This window comes from Pan troglodytes, chromosome 4, assembly GCF_028858775.2.
Source record: "Pan troglodytes isolate AG18354 chromosome 4, NHGRI_mPanTro3-v2.0_pri, whole genome shotgun sequence".
Classification (NCBI taxonomy): Eukaryota; Metazoa; Chordata; class Mammalia; order Primates; family Hominidae; genus Pan; species Pan troglodytes.
The window spans coordinates 36,579,531-36,599,589 of record NC_072402.2 but is presented as its reverse complement, the minus strand read 5'-3'; the positions used below and the strand labels follow the sequence as shown (position 1 = coordinate 36,599,589).

At 36.7% G+C, this 20,059-nt stretch overlaps 1 protein-coding gene across 6 annotated transcripts in view; it reads right to left on the bottom strand.

The window, feature by feature from the left end:
• HOMER1 (homer scaffold protein 1) overlaps window positions 1–20,059 on the bottom strand; it is a 142,500-nt gene that overhangs the window by 75,125 nt on the left and 47,316 nt on the right. For all 6 annotated transcript variants that reach the window (XM_054684276.2, XM_016953092.4, XM_016953093.4 and 3 more), the window contains 2 exons: window positions 8,923–9,079; window positions 3,045–3,176 (listed from right to left, as the gene is read on the bottom strand). In XM_054684276.2, the coding sequence (XP_054540251.1) occupies window positions 3,045–3,146 (102 nt within the window). In that variant the 5' untranslated portion in view covers window positions 3,147–3,176; window positions 8,923–9,079. The remainder of the gene's footprint in view (window positions 1–3,044; window positions 3,177–8,922; window positions 9,080–20,059) is intronic.

The following is a 20,059-nucleotide window of genomic DNA, read 5'->3' as shown; positions in this document are numbered from 1 at the left end:
TGGTAATTAAAACATGAAATTATAGTTCCTTTCTCAAACCCTCATAAACGAACTCTGATTTCATTTCCATCTTGGGAAGAAAAATTTTGGAAGGAAAGGCCTGTGATACTCTAATCCTGGCGAGATGGAGGAGGGTCAAAATTAAAGCCGTCATTATCACAACTTTTCCTTCTTACCTTAAACCTTGTCACTTCTACCTATAATGTGTATGTGAGGAAAGTGAATTTGTGCTACTATACTTCTCCAATTGAACAGAGTATCTCCAAACAGTACAACATCTGAATACAAAGCTACAAGGGTCTCACTCACATTGGTGGAAATGAAATCAAAACAAAACTTCTCTTTATGTAATCTGAAATAGTATACAAGGTTTTTCTTACACTAATTTAACATTCCACAATAGTTAATCTTTAAAAGCCTTCTCAACTTCGTAAAAATCTACACTATTGCTAATTTGTATATCCTTAGTTTTCAGCAAAATAAAAAAGTGACAGCTTAGATTTCCCATGATAACAAAATACAACTTAGTAAGCACTCTAACAATCCAAGCATAGCTGGAATTTTGCTCATACCATTCAATCTTAAGAGACCACACATTTTTTTTCAACGATGGTACTTTCCCTTATTTTGAGATGTCTTTGTCTAGAATTGCCTTCTCCAAACCCTTATAATGTTTTGACTTACTCATGGCTTTTAACTGATAAAACAAGCTAGAATATTTATGTACTTGCTTTGTTTATGTAAAATATTATAAATGCCTTTGAGCCTCCTACAGTCTGCAAAACACCAAAATTAGTCTACAAGGTAGCCTGAAAAATAAATTATGATTTTGTCAGCTTTGGATCAAAACATTCTGAAGAGACTGATCTGAAGCTCTTGGAGCCAAGTTCTGTGAGTATATAAGCTAGAATTGGCTCCAAGAGCTTAAGAGCTGTTTCCCAATATTCAACCTACCCTCAAATACTAGATGTACCACCAGTAAGGCTGGTCAAAAGCATATGCTAACTTTAAAGAAGAAAAAAAATTAAAAAAAAAAAAGCTATTCTCAGAGAAAAGTTCAAACAAGGGAAAAGAGTAGAACTGACAGAAGTTAATAAACTATTCCTTTACTACATTAGCTAGCTGCTCAGTAACTTGAAAGATGTAATGAAGAACTTAATTTACAGACAAAATTACTCAGCCCAAAAAGCATTTAAGGCAAGTTTGAGAAAATAATCCACGATTTAGTTCTTGTATTGTCAAGTTAAGAAATTCAGCAAGATATATTTATAGATTTTTTTTTGCTATAGTCTTTAATAGTCAACTTTAAAAAAACCCACAAAGTTCTAAAAAGGTTCTGAATGATGGCAAAAGTATTAGAATAAACATATAATTTCTCAACAGAACTGTTTATGGAAGGGCAATGTTCAATGGAAACCTGTATCCTAGTTATGCTGAGATACTTTGAATGTAAAACTCTTATTTTACCACAGTTCAAGAAATACATTTAAAGAATAAGATGTGTACAAGAGAAACCAAAATGATAATATTTGTTTGTTGTTGTTTTTTGAGACAGAGTCTTGCTCTGTCACCCAGGCTAGAGTGCAGTGTCGCAATCCTGGCTCACTGCAGCCTCTGCCTCCTGGGTTCAAATGACTCTCATGTCTCAGCCTCCCAAGTAGCTGGGATTACAGGTGTGTGCCACCACACCCAGTTAATTTTTTTGTATTTTTAGTAGAAACGGGGTTTTGCCATGTTGACTAGGCCGGTCTTGAACTCCTGGCCTCAAATGATCTGCCCTCCTTGGCCTCTCAAAGTGCTGGGATTAAAGGCATGAGCCACTGTGCCCGGCCTTAGTATTTGTTTTAATCATCCTACAGAAAATGATTTATAATCACCAAGGCGAAAGTTAAAATACCCTTAAAATTGAGATTTAAACTATAATTCATATCCAAAAGATAACAAAAACACTTGAAAACAGTGTTAAGAAATGTTTATAATTAGAAGAAAATAAAATAGATTCAATATATATTCATAAAAGTGTAAGATTTCTAAAAAGAACCCAGTTTAAGAATTTGAATACAGAATAATTTCTGTAAAGAAAAACAGCTTAAAATTTAATGTAAATATAAACAGTGTATATCTACAAGAGCCTGATTTCTCTGCACTTGGATAATTTCAACTCTCTAGCCTGAGTTTCAGTATCAGATCCTGCATATACCAAATCATATGTAAAGTATTTAAAATATATGGTTATTCTTTTAACTGAATGCTTCAAACAGAGGTTTTAATAAATCTTTAGGTCTGGCAGGCACAAGCTCTGAAGAGAAAAGTGAGTTTTACTTTTCTCTTTGATCACTTAGTATACTGAGATTGTTTTTTCTTATATATTCTTTTCTGTGTAACATCCACAAGAACCCAAGGTGCTGCTGGTATAAACATTACATGGCTTTTGCTTATTGACAGGAGAACTGTCTTATTTCCAATATTTAGCCTGGTGATGCTTTGCATTTTATTGGCCTTTCTGGTCACATGGTGAGTATTATCTAAAAATTCCTCATGATGTCTATAGTATCTCAGTCTGCACTGCATCAGAGCTCGGAGTATTCCACATCCAGATAAAGCACAATTTCCCCTAAACACAGTAATTTATATGTACCTGCTGTCACATCAAAATGCTGAAATCTATATCACTGTCAGCTTGAGTTTTCACAATTCAAAAGAGCTTGGTATCTGCCTATCTTGTAGACCATCTCCAATTGAGGGTACTAATCTCTGACAAAAATCCATTCTGAAGTGATAATCCCCACCTTTTAATTCCTATCACGCAGACAATTAACCACATACATCCTTCTCAACCAATGGTGACTGTTTTTAATGTGTACATTTTCCAAGTGACAGTAGAATCTAATGATCTCTTGCTTCTTGCTCTGAAGTCACTACTGCTGTTTCGAGAATATTAAATAAATTTCTCCTATATTTTATACTCTCCATTTGGTATTATATATTTAAGATATACGACTTGAAGATGAAGATTTTCATTCAAATTTTATGATTTAACTCACTTTCGAAAGATGATGCTCAGAGGAGAATCCCAATCCATAAACGGTGTTTGCCCGGCTATCAGCCCACTGGCCAAACTTCTGAGATGTTTTAGTAAATGTCATGTTTGGGGTGATGGTACTATTTATTATTGCCTAAAAAATAAAGCAAGTATGAGCAACCAGCAAAAAATCAGCAAACAGGCATTTAAATACAAGACCATTCAGTTACATAAAAGCTTAAGATTATCAATAAGCCACAACGTTAAATACATAAAGATAGTTACAGAAATAGTTTCTGACATTATAAGTGATAGTGTGGAAATATGTTAACTAAAATATAAATATGATGACACTCTATCAAAAATTTCAATATTTTACACTCAAATAAGTTTACCTATGATCCAAAAAGTGTCAAAGAGTTTTTAATATGGTCAGTTTTTTCCTTTTGAATGTTTAGAATCAATATTTATTAATTTTGGATGATAATCACTAGAAGAAGGTAGGCCTTAATAGTGGTTTATTTAAAAGTAGGGTACCACCCTCCAAAGAATCTTTCAAAAATGAAAATATGCATAGAAAATATGACACTGATTTTCTTTTTTTTTTTTTTTTTTAGATGGAGTCTTGCTCTGTCGCCCAGGCTGGAGTGCAGTGGCGTGATCTCGGCTAACTGCAAGCTCCAACTCCCGGGTTCACGCCATTCTCCTGCCTCAGCCTCCTGAGTAGCTGGGACTACAGGCGCCCACTACCACGCCCTACTAACTTTTTTGTCTTTTTTTTAGTAGAGACGCGGTTTCACCATGTTAGCCAGGATGGTCTCGATCTCCTGATCTGCCCGCCTCGGCCTCCCAAAGTGCTGGGATTACAGGCGTGAGCCACTGCGCCTGGCCGACACTGATTTTCTAAAATCCATAATTGAGTTTTCTTCAAGCTGATTTACCTGAAATACATTATGATACAGAAAAGACTTGCAATCGTTTAGTACTTTTTCCCTTTACTCAAGGAAAAAACAAACCTCTAAATATAGAGGTGTTCCTTGCTAGACTTGGGAGATTGGTTCCAGGACCCCTATGTATACTAAAAACCTATGCATACTCAAGTCCCATAGTCAGCACTGCAGAACCTGCATATACGAGGTCAACTCTCTAATACTTGGTTTTCACATCCTACAAATACTGTATTTTTTGATCCACGTATAAGTGAACCTGCATAATTCAAACCAGTGTCATGAGTCAACTGCATACTCATTTCTTTTCTCATAAAGTGGTATAGATTCATGATATTGAGAATTGCTATCATTTTTGTTTCACACATAATTTCTTAGAAAACTAGTATTTTAGCATGTTACTAAATATTAACTTTGGTGATCACCATAATAAATTTCAATTATCATAAAATATTAACTCATTCTCTCTGCTAATACCATAAAAGTGAGGAATCATTTCTTTAGTCTAATGCACTCCAAATTTAAGATTAGAAAGTGATTCCAATAGTAATAGATAGATGTTAACAAATCCATAAGCAGTCATCTGCTGAACTCTTAAATGTGGAATGATACATCAAGCATTTTCTGAACTAAATTTGCTTACCATGTGAGCATTTTCTGAACAAAACTAAATTTGTTTCCCATGTGAACAACAGTGTAAAAGTAAATATTTAAGAGCTATGCAGGTATTGGAGAAGTCATAAAAATGAATGCATGACACCTGTCCTACTAAAAAAAAACCAGTAAAACAGAGTGGTCCCTTCCTTTCTCTCAGACAGAAGATGTGTCCACTGTTATATGAGAGCCCTTATGCTCAATTAAGTGTTTTTACCTCAGACAAAATTTACATATTCATACTTATACAGTTTCCTTACCCTTCAGTTCAAAAACTGCTTTTCTTAGCATGTCATTTGGGATGTGTAAAATGTGGCTAATAACTGCTCTAACTTGAATGGCATCAAATGAAGTCATCAAATGAAAGACTAAATAGGAAGGAATTTATCAACAAATGGTAAGGAATCATTCGTTTATTCAACTTTAATTGAGTACCTTTTAAATGCCAAGCACAGTTCTAAAAATTTGAGCTACAACAATAAGAGAGGCAATATAATTGGAAATTACAGTCTAGAATAAAAGGAGTCAGTAAACATACAATTAAATAAATAGCTGACCAATGTAATTTCAGACAGTAGTAAGTACTGTAAAGACCAGGATGTGACAGAGTGAAACGCAAGAAATCAAGACTGGTAGGCACTGCCTTAGATTTGCTGGTCCTGAGGGGGCACATCTGAACTGGGATCTCTGTGTTTTCTGACAAGGGCATTTTATACGTGACCCTAATAACTCAAAAGTGAGTCAACAACAGGTTTTATAGGCATCTAAGAAAACTGACCAATGTGCTGGTAGTTGGTCACTAAGCCCCCTCATTTTAACTATTTCAAATTAACTTCTTTCCGCTTTTATGAGTTTTATTTTAATCTCCATTCTGAACCTTTCCTTGTCTCTGTATTACTTGTTCTTTAATGAAGAAAACCTTAAAACGATAGATGATCCCACACTTTTAAAAAGCTTTATTTCTTAGCTTCTTTGAGTAGAATGCATTTAAAAGAAAAATTTTAGTTCTGAAAATAAATATGTCTCTCAACCCTGGAGTTCTAGTCCTTTTAAGGAAAAGAGGTAGAAATGCAGTGTCATTACTACCTCATGTATGGATCACACAGTGCCCTGATCCTGGCCCTTGACCATGCTGAGGTCTCTGTAGAATAATCAGAAAACCTTAAAGCAAACTTCATATGCACAGTAGAGGCACTAAGTGAGAACAAGTGCACATTTTCTAGGCAGGGCACCTAAGGGGTTTCCAACTCAATCATGAAGAGCAGAAGTCGGGGGTGAGATGGAGAAAACACTTGTTTAGCTGAGTCAAATAAACCACTATTGCTGACTTAAAAAACAACCACTCCTGTAGGAACTGCAGCAGTTAATAGCATCAGTTTAGAAAAGTAATTAGAAAATGGAAAATGTGATAGAAAATATAACTCTGCTACAGAAGATAGATTTTGTTAAAAAAATACAAAAAGCTTTTCCAAAGTCATTTATGATTCTAATAATTACAATCAGCAATGTATATTCAGAAATGGAAAAATGCAAGAGCAACATTTCATATTGCTTCAGTGGGAAGAACACATGAGGATTATGTGTTAATCACTAAAATTCCTTCCTTTAAAATAACTCAAAGTATTTTAATCTGGTGAAAATTAAGTTAGCAAATGAAATCTATTTAATCACTTCCATATGGTTTCTTTTCTTGGACATGGGACTATTCAGTTGACCTTTTTTTGTATACAACATTTAACCCTCCTTTCTAATAAAGGAGGATTGTTATCTTTTTCTGTTTCCTCTGTTAACCCTCCTTTCTAATAAAGGAGGCATGTTATCTGTGGTTTGGGCCCAGAAACAAAACAGATTACAGAGAATTCAAGGTTCAAATAAGGGAAAAGAAATAAACACTCTAGAGTCTCAGGTTATAATATCTAGTATCTGTCAAACTTCACTAAATCAGTTACAAAATATGACAAAATTATTCTTCACTAAATAAAGCTTCATGGAAATGAACTATTTCTATTTCTCAAGTCCTTTAAATCCTCCAAGTAAAAATGAAAAAGTCAATTATTCAAGTAAATACATATTAGTTACTTATGTACAAGACACAAAGTGCAAATAGCGCTTAGGGTCTTATAATCTAGTTAACCTAGTTAAGGAGATAAGGAATGAGTACACAGAAAAAACAGACAAAAAGTTTAGCATTAAATTATCTTTTATTCCCCATAAAACACTAGGCAATAATCGCCTGATAATAGTATTAACAACAATAGCAGTGAGTGTTTGTATAGTGATTACTATATACACTGTGCTTTTGCCTAAATTTACTTACTTTTCACAACAACCCTATGGTGGAATGATGTAGGTATTTTTATTCATTCCTTTTTACAGATGAGAAAACTGAGGCATACAGGTTTTTTTTCCCCTTAAGAGACAGGGTCTCGCTCTGGATATAATCATAGCTCACTGCAGCTTTGACCTCCTTAGCTCCAGCCCCAGTCTCCCGAGTAGCTAGGACTACAGGCATGCACCAATACACCTAGCTAATTTTTTTTTTTTTTTTTTTTGAGATGGGATCTCACTGTGTTACCCAGGCTGGTCTCAAACTCCTGGTCTCAAGTGATCCTCATGCCTCGGCTTCCCAAAGTGCTAGAATTACAGGCACAAACCTCAGTGCCCAGCCCTGCATGCAGAAGCTAAATACTTTGCTCAAGATCAGATGGTGATATGGTTTGGCTCTGTGTCCCCATCCAAATCTCACCTTGAATTGTAATCCCCATGTGTCAAGGGTGGAAGCCGGTGGAGGTAATTGAATCATGGGGGGCAGTTTCCCCAATGCTGTTCTTGTGATAGTGACTCTCATGAGATCTGATGGTTTTATACGCGTCTGGCATTTCCCCTGCTTGCTCTCATTCTCTCTCCTGCCGCCCTGTGAAGACGTACCTTCTGCCACGACTGTAAGTTTCCTGAGGCTTCCCCAGCCATGTGGAACTGTGAGTCAAGTAAACCTTTTTCCTTTATAAATTACCCAGTCTCAGGTATTTCTTCATAGAAGTATGAGGATGGACTAATATAGATGGCAAGCAGGTAGTAGAAACAAAAATTCAAACCAGTCAGTCTGGCTCTACAGTGTGTGCACTTAACCCCTTCTTCATTTAATTGCTAAAATTCCTGAAAGTGGAAAGGCTTCATGGCTTTAAGAAACTGAAGACCTCATCTTTCTACACACTTCAAACCTAGAATCTTAGAGTCTGATTTTTCTTTGGAATTTCTTTCTCTAAGTGAGTTCCGTGAAGTTCATTGATGATTAAACGATCCCCTGTCCCGGCGCGGTAGCTCATGCCTGTAATCCCAGCACTTTGGGAGGCTGAGGCAGACAGATCAAGAGGTCAGGAGTTCAAGACCAGCCTGGCCAACATGGTGAAACCCTGTCTCTACTAAAAATACAAAAATTATCCAGGCATGGTGGCACACACCTGTAATCCTAGCTACTGGGGAGGCTGAGGCAAGAAAATCACTTGAACCCAGGAGGCAGAGGTTGCAGTGAGCTGAGCTGTACTCCAGGCTGGGTGACAGAGCAAGACTCCGTCTCAAAAAAAAAAAAAAAAAAAAAAAGGGATCCCCCACCAACTCTTCTGAAGGGCACACTGTCCTCTAAGCACTGATTTAAGTGCTTTGCAGATATTAACTCATTTAATCCTTACAACTACCAGTACTGAGTTGAGAACAATGAGGCTCAGAGAAGTAATCTGCCCAAAGACAAAACACTCAGTAGATGGTGGAGTTGAGATCTGAACCCAGGCAGTCCTTGCTCCTGTTACACTAATTGCCTCTCCTAAAAATAAAATAGGTTTTGTCCTTATACTTCTCTTGAGAGAAGAAATGTCAGCTTTAGTATTGACACTGACAAACTTCATAGGATATAGGGACTTTAAACTGCTACTAGTCTGTAGCAGTATATTTGAAAAGAATTAGAGCTCCTAGAATTCTAGACCATATCTATTCTGTCCACCACTATATTCCTAGTACCTGGCATAATGCCTGACACATAACAGATATGCAATGAACATTAAATAAATGGAATGACCTCAAATTTGTAGAATATTTTGGCATGTAAACAATGTAATAAAGTGGTTAGTCATTTAGTGGACAAAACATGTTGCTACCTTAATAATCCATTTCGTTTCTTAAAAGTTTTAAGAACTCAAAAGGAAACATTTTATATTAATGAAGATAAAATGTTCGGAATAAAACTAAAATGTCATACTGAAAAAAGCAAAACCAGCCAAATCATTCAAAGTAAACGTAGCTTACCTTTGAGCCATCTAAACTGATTATCCTATACACATTTCTTGTGCTGTCATAGAAATAAGACACAGTAACTGCATGCTTGCTGGTGGGTACCCAGTTCTTCTTTGTGTTTGGGTCAATTTGGAAGACATGAGCTCGAGTGCTGAAGATAGGTTGTTCCCTGCAGGGCAGAAAAGAAAATGATGGACTGAAAGCAGCCAGTTTTATTTCACTGGACAAGAGAACATGAAAACTGCAAGGATGATTCTGCTTAATCAACAATTTCCACATACCTGAAAGTAAGAGAAACTTTCAAATTTGCATATTCTAAGTATTCAGTCATAAGGTTTCTAAAAACAATTATAGTCAATCCTCATTATTTGAAGAGTCTGTACATGTGAATTCACCTACTCACTAAAATTTATCTGTAACCGCCAAATCAATAGTGTGGCACATTCTTAGTCTTTCACAGATACACACAGGGCAGTGCAAAACCATGCATCACCTGACATGGCACATTTCCATCTGAAACTGAACAAAGTGACATTGCCTTCTTGTTTCAGTTCTCATACTACATTTACAAGTGTCCTTTTTATGGTCTATTTAGCACCATGTTTTACACATTTCACACTTTGTTGGTGCTTTTACTGTTTAAAATGGCCCATAAGCATCATGCTGAAGTGTTCCCAGATGCTAGCTGTTCCTAGGTGCAAGAAGGCTGTGATGTGGAGAAAATATGTGTTAGATAAGTTTCACTGAGGCATGAGTTACAGTGCTGTTGGCCATCAGTTCAATGTTAATGCATTAACAATATATATTAAGCAAGGTGTCTTTAAGTAGAAACACACATAAAACATGGTTATGTACTGATTAGTTGACGAAAATGTCGTGAGCAGAGGCTTGTAGGAACGTGACACAGTATTTTTCCCTAAGAGCAATGGTTCAGTACAGTATTTGCTAACTTAGTGTTGCTGGCACCTTCATGGAAGATGTGAATAATGAGAATAAACTATGCTCTGCTAAAATACAAGTATCTTATATTTGACTCTTACAAGGTTAATATTTTTACCCACTTAAAACCACATTTAAAACCCATTTAAACACATTTTACCCATTTAAAACCCAGAATAATCTGGGAATAGGTAAAGAACTTACTGGGAAAACATACATTCACTATAATCGCTACTATACTTAAAAGTCTATGGAAAACAAAGTTGCTGAAACCACAAATATCTCTTACTTAGATCAAGCAGGGCCTTAAAGATATAGATTTTTAAAATTACAAAGAACCAAAACTAATAAAAAATACTTATTTAAAATATCATTACAGAATTCTTTACAGTATGAACAACAGGCATAAGATGATCTATATATGATAGAAGCATCGTAATTCAAAAATTTCCAAGTTCTGAGTAAAAATTATCTTGGAAGCAGCATTTATCAAGCTTGTTTTTTTAAGAGCCCAAATAAAACTCATTTATTTCATTTCACTGCACATCCTTCTTTTCTAAAGCAGTTCAAGGTCATAAAGAAAATTTTAATTGGTAATATTTAATATTAAGTAAATTAATTTTAAAATTATGAAGAATTTTAAAATTTCTAAAATTTTAAATTTGAAGAAAGGAAGGGTAAATATGGAGAGGAGAAAAATTAGAAAAACGGCAAGGCAAATCTGAGTCCACGGCAAAATGGCTCTTAAGGTTAATAAAAGGTTGGGTGACTCCTATATCCATTTCAACCCTTAGAGAGTTGGTGTGAAAGTGAGGTACCTTCCCTGTAGGTAACCTGGCTCTTTCCTAGTTTTATTTCTGGAAACCTCCTATACAACTTTTCTTATTAAAGAATCTCTCTTAAAAGAAAGTGATATATTTTGTGCCACTCCCTAAAAAATGAAGTGGAGCTATTACTTCTTGTTTAACTGCCACTATATATGGATTCATTTAATAATTATTAACAATCTGGCAAAACATTGTACCAGGATGATGAACTCTGAATTGGGAATACGTCTTATTCATTCCCTCTTTCCCCATCCTCAACCATTGACTTTCAGCGAGGCTGGTGCTATAAGCTTGGGTTATCTTCCAAAACCCCTGCAACCCCTACTTTTCTTTTTTCACCTTCTAATTAAAGTCTGAGGTAAAAGTATTGTTGGTCAGGCTGAGAGTGGCTAGTTACAAGTCACAGGGACATCTAATCATACACAACTCTATTAAGGCACATAAGGAAGGGAGGTAAGACACTATTCTTTACTAACTCGATTACTTGATTTTTTTGTTGTTTTCATTTGGTAGGGGTTAAATTTCCTAAATTCACCTAAATAACACAAGTTGGTGATTATAAGAATGTGTTCTAATAAACATATTTTCTAAAACAGTAAATTAGTTATTAAGATAATAACGTTGCTTTTGCAAGCTTTCTACAACCAATCAACAAATCCTTACTCAATGGAAATGCAATGTTTTCAGTATGGTAAAGACTTTCTACATCATATTGAGTCATACATTTAATTAATCCACACAATTTAATTCCTTTCAGAATAAAAATCTTTAAGCTAGCTATTGTATAAGCAAATGCCATTTGAATATCAACTAAATACATAGCTTTCTTTAATTCTCTTCTGAACAGCTGGTTTTTTTAAAGAAAATTATAGTTTAAGATTTCTGTGGTCAAAAGCCTGTACTTCAAAGTCTATATGATAAAGACTAGGGAAATAATTTTCACTACAGATCCAGGGAACAGAATTCCTAGAAGTAATGAGGATGTTACTGCATCTGACAGGGCATACTAATAAATGATTCAAACTTTTATTGAATATCTATTATATGCCAAGATGTAAGGATCCAGATGGTCCCTGCCCTTGAAAAATTCAATTTGGTGAGAAAAGATGGATATGTTAAAAACAAAATGCTCTTCACTACGATAGATTCTCTAAAAATAAGTAACTGACAGCTATGACAGAAAACAGATGCCTAAATAGAGTTTGAAACAAACTGTTGCACAGTGGGAGGAGGGCTAAGTACACTGTGTAGCAAGAACCTTAGTACAGGTAAGTTTGAGTGCCTTTGAAGAATGAGGCTAGAATGAAAAAAGAGAGAAGACAGTTCATGAGGGTGTCTACTGAAAGCTACTGAGAGATTATAAACACGAAATAGTTTTGCTTTTTTTTTTTTTTCTTTCTTTCTTTCCTTTTTTAACAGATAGGTTCTCACTATATTGCCCAGGCTGGTCTTGAAGTCTTGGCCTCAAGCAATCCTCCCACCTCAGCTTCCCGAGTTGCTAGGATTATAGGAGTAAGCCACCTAGCTCAGCTCCAGCTTTGCATTTTAGAAAGATAAATCTGGGCCACGTGCGGTGGCTCACACCTGTAATCCCAGTGCTTTGGGAGGCCAAGCTGGGCTGATCACTTGAGCTCACAAGTTCGAGACCAGCTTAGGCAACATGACAAAACCAAAATTAGTCGACTGGCGTGGTGGTGCACACCTGTAGTCCCAGCTACTTGGCAGGCTGGGGTGGGAGGCAGAGGTTACAGTAAGCCAAGATCATGCCACTGCACTCCAATTTGGGTGACAGAGCCAGACCTTCTCATATACATGCACCAAATTTGGCAGCAATAAAAAGGAGGTGGGTTGGAGAGAAACACTGGACACAGGGAGACTAGTCAGAACCTTACTAAAGAATCGCAAATATTAACAAAGAGGATAGGAGTTTAGGGAACAGGATGAAGATGTGATAAGGGATTAAAGGTAAATTTAGGAAGAAGTATCAGTAGATAAGTAATAGATTGGATATAGGGCAGTGGTTCTCAAACTGGGGTGGGTTTGTTCCTCGGGACATTTCACAATGTCTGGACACATTTTTGGCTGTCACAATGAGGGAAACTGCTATTGGCATCTAGTGGGTAGCATCCAGGGATGCTGCTAAACATCTACAATGCACAAGATAGCTTTCCGCAACAAAAAATTTTCCAGCTCAAAATGTTAATTGTGCCAAGGTTGAGAACTCCTGATGTATAAGACAAAGAAGGAATCTGAGTCTCCTGGGTTTCTAGTTTGGGTAACTGAAAAGAAGACAGTCCCACTAGCAAGGATGGGACACAGAAAGTAAAGTCTAAGATTGGGGAAGTGGAAGGGGAAGATGAAGTCAGTTTTGAAGGAGTTCAGATGCCTACAGGGTTTGGATGTAGAACTCTTGGGCCAGGAACTTAAAAACACTTGTTTGGAGCTCAGAGAAAACCAGGCTGGCATGCAGAGTTTGGGGAATCACCAGATTTTATGATGGGTATGTTTCAATACTAAGCATGTCCATAATTTTCATTTAGAAAAAAACTGTAGAAGAAGCAGTAGAGAAGCTATATCTAAAATCTTTAAGAGATTTACATATAACTGAACTCTTAAAAAGCTATCTTAAAAATCTAGCTCTTAATCTCTTAAAAAGACCTGTAATACATTTGAAATTGATTGTTCAAGTGTCCAGGTATTAAAGTTAATATCTTTTCATAAACTGTATAGCACTCATAAATAAAGGTTAGACACTGCTTTCTTTACAACAATTCACACAAATACTAACTGGATCAAATACCAGCATTTCCCAAAGTGTGTTTATATTGAACAACAGTCTGAGAAATGAATGGTCCATGTTTAAACAAGTTTCGCAAACACTGTGTTATATTCTAAAATATTTATAACGTACATTAGCATGTTAAAGGTTCTGAGAAGTTCTGCAGTAAAGAAACCAATCTAACACCAAATAATCCAGCATCTGGCAAATTATTTGACCTCAGAACTCTTTCATGTAATATATTTACATCTCCTAGGATTTATATTTATGGCTATGAGAATCAAAAGACAAATTCTGAGGTAAATATCTCACTGAAAGTTGGTCTGGATAGCTTACCATCTTTACTGATATTACTAATTATATTTATAATATAAAATTCAAGCCTTATTCAGTAATGACTACAGTATTATTTCTTAAACGGGTACTTGTTAAGAACACTCAAAGTAACTCTTCTAAGAAACTAAAAATTACTCTTTAAAAATTGCTCTAAAAATCAATTTTAAAGACAAATAGATCCATGCCAGGCGCAGTGGCTCACGCCTGTAATCCCAGAAATTTGGGAGGCCGAGGTGGGTTCATCACTTGAGGTCAGGAGTTTGAGACCAGCCTGGGCAACATGGTAAAACCCCATCTCTACTAAAAATACAAAAATTAGGCAGGCACGGTGTCGCATGCCTATAATCCCAGCTACTCAGGAGGCTGCGGCAGGAGAATCACTTGAACCCAGGAGACGGAGGTTGCAGCGAGCCAAGATCACGCCACTGCACCCCAGCCTGGGCGACAGAGCGAGACTCCATCTCAAAAACAAAGAAACAAACAAAAAAACCAGAAAACACACACACTTTAATCATAGAGCACCATCTATTCGGTAACTTCTTACATGAATAACCAGAACAGTAAGTAATTCAAACTACTTTACTGACATAAGAAAAGCTTACTGGAGTATTTTTCTGTTGATTCATAAACGAATTCTAGGAAATTGGTGTAACAATAATTCTCAAGTTCTTCATCTTGAGCTACAATTCTTTAAAAGTACTACATACAGTGATGGATGCTAAAACTTACTATGGATGTGGAAAACTGGAAGAATGTTAAGATAACCCTGAGAAAAAAGTAATAAAATCAGAATTTTATTTTAAAAACATGACTTACTCAAACTCACTAGAGCTGACATAAAGAATTACTACATTTAGCTCTCAGGCATCTGCGTAATAAGAAAGAAACGAGGATCATAAAAAAACTAGAGCAAAACAAAAAACTATTTTCCAGGAGATACATAAGTTTTGGTCTAGAAAAAAAGCAGACAGTTAACATTCATCACTTGGATAGCTCTGATTTTTAAAAATCAATGATGATGCTGTTTTAAAGTTACCAATGAAGTCTATACTTTCAAAAATATTATATGATTAACCAGTAAATCTTCATCCCAAGAGAGTGCAAAGGCATAGGTCCAATAAATACAATCAAACTCAAGGAAAGGAAGAGAAATTGTACATTTCCTGGTATACCTTTAATGCCTAGCTTAGAAGTATCCTTTTCAGATATGTAAGTACAAATGGCTACTGCAGCAAAGGAGATTATAAAGAAGGTTATGGTTTCAAATAATTTCCTTTCTTTTTAATTTTCCAAAAGAAAGTAGCCTGAAAGTATTCTAAGTATTCTAAGAAGTATTAGAAATAAGGCTGGTAATATTTTCCACTGAGGATTTGACTCTGCTGCAGACCCTGTTCACTGACTATCTACCAACTGTTCTTCCTTGCTGCTCCCCAACAAACCTCAGATACTCTACCCTCTTCCATATGACTGTGAGCTTCGCTAAGGATAATCATGGCAATCCCATTCTTGCCAGAAGTTGGGTTAGGAATGGACCTCTGAAACAATTCCAAGAAATAACCAAGAAAAGTTTGCTAGAAACTTCTAGGTACACTCACAGACAGTACACATGTAAGAAGGAATATTCTCTGAAACGGTATGTTTGCATGTGACATCAGGACCTAAAGAAACCCTTAGTGCTGTGAGGGGCGCATACCTGAGACCAAAGCCAACATTCTCTGTCGATAATAGCATATGGAAAAACAAAGACTCTGGTTCCTTGATGATGTCACTGAACCAAGAAATCACCTTATCTCCAGGCTTCTATATGATAATACGTTTGCTAATTGTTTCAAACAGTTGTCATTTAAAAAACTATGCAAATGAAAACTGAGGAAAGAGACTTACTTACAATAAACTCTGCACTAACATGCCCCCCCAATACTGTAATTGGTGGCAGTTCAGAACTATACAAGCTACACACTGGTCATTCATTCACTTCATAACACCACCCCACAGTATACACAATTTGATTTTGGGGTCCCCATTTAAAATTGTAGAACCAACAGAGCAATTTATAAGAATAACTGCATTGAGATGGGTGGGAAGAGGAAGAAATGGAAAGGTAAATGTGGAAATGGCAAAAATTCACTACTAGTTGACTTTCTGCAATAAGGATTTAAAATCCAAAGCTTTCAATTAAAAAAATAGTAATATAAGAGCTTATTAGAGCTATGGAGGCAACCACTAAAAGAAATAAAAATTACATTTTTTAAAAGTAGTTGCTTCTGGGGATGGGGCTCAATGAATGAAGGGATAAGACAGGGGCAATTACTTCGCTTTCTTATCCTTTAGGTATTGTTTAATTTTTCTTAACCTTGTATAGGCATTAAAATATCTTTCTAAAATGGCACTGTGAAGAAATTACACTTACATAGCAATTAACGATGGAAAATAATGCTTTAGGGGCCATTTTTGAAGACTGCCAAAGAATCAAAGAATGACAATTTTAACAGGTTGGAACTCAACTGAGAGGAATAAGGGAAAGTAGGAGAGGAGCGAAATCCAAACATGCCTAACTGTAGGACTACAGGTGCTGAAGGTACATCCAATTCCCGACAAAAACATCCTCCTTGATTTGAAGTAAACAGGAAAGTAAGACAAAAAACATTCTACCCTCAGCTTGCTTTTGGGTGACTGAAGTGGCAAGAGAAGCTGAACAATACTTGTTCAGGCCAAAATGAGAATGACAAGGATAAGTCCAGGAATAGACGGACACTAATTACCATTTAACTTGATAGGTAATGGCTGGAGAATTTAGTTTCAGTGCCACTATGAAGTGGCATAGCATGACTTTGGATGCACAGCTCAAGCACTGGAATTTCCTAGAAAGAATTATCCTGTACAACTTAATAATATAAATTGAAACTCCACACGATTATCAGGGAACTGGTTTAAATCTCACCACCTCCTCTCTTTCTCATACATATATCCTACCCCATGAAAAATCTCATTAAGATACCTGTTTTGATGCTGCTCAGAGATTATGACTGCATAATATAACATACTACCAACTGTATGTCCCTATGGCATGATATGTGTAATAAGCTGATTGCTTATACATACAATGTTCTTTTTTAAAAACCATATACGAACTTTGAAGAATGCAAAGGTTTTTCTACTAATGGCTACCCAACACATAATTATACTGCAACAACTCCACCTAGTGATGAACCAAAAATATAGCAGGTGCATGTTTTTTAAAACCTGGAAGTTACTCTATAGCAAATACAAAATTGTAAAGTAACCTTGCTATAATAGAAGTATCGAGACTTCTGGAAGGATTTTTTTTTTTTTAATTGTATGATCTGGCCAGGCACAGTGGCTCACCTCTGTAGTCCTAGTGCTGTGGGAGGCCAAAGCGGGAGGATCGCTTGAGCCCACGAGTTCCAGACCAGGTTGGCCAACAGCAAGACCTCACCTCTATAAAAAATTTTAAAATTAGCTGGCTGTGGTGGCACATGCCTATAGTCTCAGCTACTCAAGAGGATGAGGCAGGAGGATCATTTGAGCCCAGGAGTTGGAGGCTGCAGCGAGCTATGATTGTACACCACTGCATTCCAGGATGGGTGACAGAGCAAGACCCTGTCTCTTTAAAAAAGAAAAAAAAAAAATGTATGATCTGAATTCCTTGATCTTTTAATCTGTTGGGTGAACACTGAAATTAAAGGTTTTAAAAAATAATTGTTTGCATTACAGTTATCAGAAATATTTTCATGACATTAAGTATTTAATTGGTGTATATGAAGAAAATATCAAATCTAAAATTTCCATTTGGAAATTAAGATTCTTAAATTATATAAAAATACACTTAAAGAGTAACAGTACTGTTTACATTTCTTTTTTTTTTTTTTTTTTTTTTTTTGAGACAGAGTCTCGCTCTGTCGCCCAGGCTGGAGTGCACTGGTGCAATCTTGGCTCACTGCAAGCTCCACCTCCTAGGTTCACGCCATTCTCCTGCCTCAGCCTCCCGAGTAGCTGGGACTACAGACACCCGTCACCACACCCTGCTAATTTTTTGTATTTTTTAGTAGAGATGGGGTTTCACCGTGTTAGCCAGGATGGTCTCGATCTCCTGTCCTCGTGATCCACCAGCCTCAGCCTCACAAAGTGCTGGGATTACGGGCGTGAGCTACTGTTTACATTTCTTATATGTCACCTCTTACTTTAAGAGTAGTTTTTATAATCTATAGGCCATGGTATTAGTTATTAAGAGATTTTAGTACTTACTCTTGGCCACTTTAATAAGTAGCTATAAAGTATTAAGGAATATGCTGAAATTCAGAGTAAAAAGCAAGCAACCTCATTCAATGCACATTTAAGCAACATCTTCAATGTTCAAAGAAACTTGCTTAGTATGTATTAAATAACTGCCAAGTGACTTTGTCCTTACCACCCATTAAAAACCCCATCCATTTCAGGTAAAATTTCAGTGTTTAAAAATATATCAAGTATGCTTGATAGATCACATTTAAAATTACATTTTTAGGCTGGGTGTGGTGGCTCATACCTGTAATCCCAGCACTTTCGGAGGCTGAGACAGGCAGACTGCCTGAGCCCAGGAGTTCAAGACCAGCTGGGCAATATGGGGAAACCCCATCTCAAAAAAAATTAGCCGGGCATGGTGGCGCACACCTGTGGTCCCAGCTACTTGACAGGCTGAAGCAGGAGAGATCACCTGAGCCAGGTAAGTCAAGGCTGCAGTGAGCTGATATCGTGCCACTGCACTCCAGCCTGGCCAACAGAGGAGACCCTGTCTCAAAAATAATAATAATAATAATAATAAATAAATTACATTTAGAATTGATATGGCACATTCCATTTTACTTGACTTTAAATATTCTCCTCTTCCCAAATGATTTCCACTAACTCAAGCTAAATTCTGAGAACTGACAGTATATGCCTGGGAAATCTAAAGAAAGTAATCTCTTGTTAATAACTAGAATTTAATTATTGTTAATATAGGTAGTACTATTTGACCTATTGCCAAATAGGTTAAACTCCTGGCGTTTTATTAAAAATCTAAATGATTTCCCAATAGACATCCAGTTCTTAAAAACTTTATTTTTTTTTTTAGACAGAGTCTCACTCTGTCACCAAGCTGGAGTGCAGTGGCACAATCTCGGCTCACTGCAACCTCCGCCCCCTGGATTCAAGCAATTCTCCTGCCTCAGCCTCCCAAGTAGCTAGGATTACAGGTGTGCACCACCACACTTGGCTAATTTTTGTATTTTTAGTAGAGATAGGGTTTCACCATGTTGGCCAGGATGGTCTCGATCTCTTGATCTTGTGATCTGCCTGCCTCGGCCTCCCAACGTGCTGGGATTACAGGTGTGAGCCACTGTGCCCGGCCTTAAAAACTTTAAAAACAAATGAATTAGGCTGGGCGCAGAGGATCAGGCCTGTAATCCTAGCACTTTGGGAAGCTAAGGTGGGTGGATCACTTGAGGTCAAGACCAGCCTGGTCAACATGGTGAAACCATGTCCCTGCTAAAAATAAAAAAATCAGCTGGGCGTGCTGGCAGGGGCCTGTAATCCCAGCTACTCAGGAGGCTGAGGCAGGAGAATGGCTTGAACCTGGGAGGCTGAGGTTGCAGTGAGCCGAGATTGCACCATTGCATTCCAGCCTGCGCAACAAGAGTGAAACTCCATCTCAAAAAACAAAAAACAAAACAAAAAAAACTAATGAAATGCTATAAAGGCCGTTTAAGTGCTAATATCACCTTCAACGAACAATCATAATACTCTAAGGTACACTTTTCTACTTGCTACAAACTAAATGAGTGGATGCTCAGTCCATATAATATCTAAACAAATAAATATTCTAATAAGTAAACTCAGGATTGAAGAGAAAGATCCAGAGATACTTGAACAAAATGTTAACATTTGTGAAATTTGAAAAGTGGATATGTGTATAGTATTCCCTGTATTATTGTGAATATTTTAAATTGCTCAAAACAAACAATAAAACGTCACAGCACTTCTCTAGGAGTTCTTATTGAAAATGCAAAATTTGAATAATCGGCCACATTTTACTTTATATAATATAGGCCGGTGTTTTTTTTGAGACAGGGTTTTGCCCTGTTGCCCAGGCTGGAGTGCAGTGGTGCGATCACAGCTCACTTCAGCCTTGACCTCTCAGGCTCAAGCGATCCTCCTGCCTTAGCCTCCGGAGTAGCTGGGACTACAGATGCGCGTGCACCACCACATCCAGCTTTTTTTAGTTTCTAGA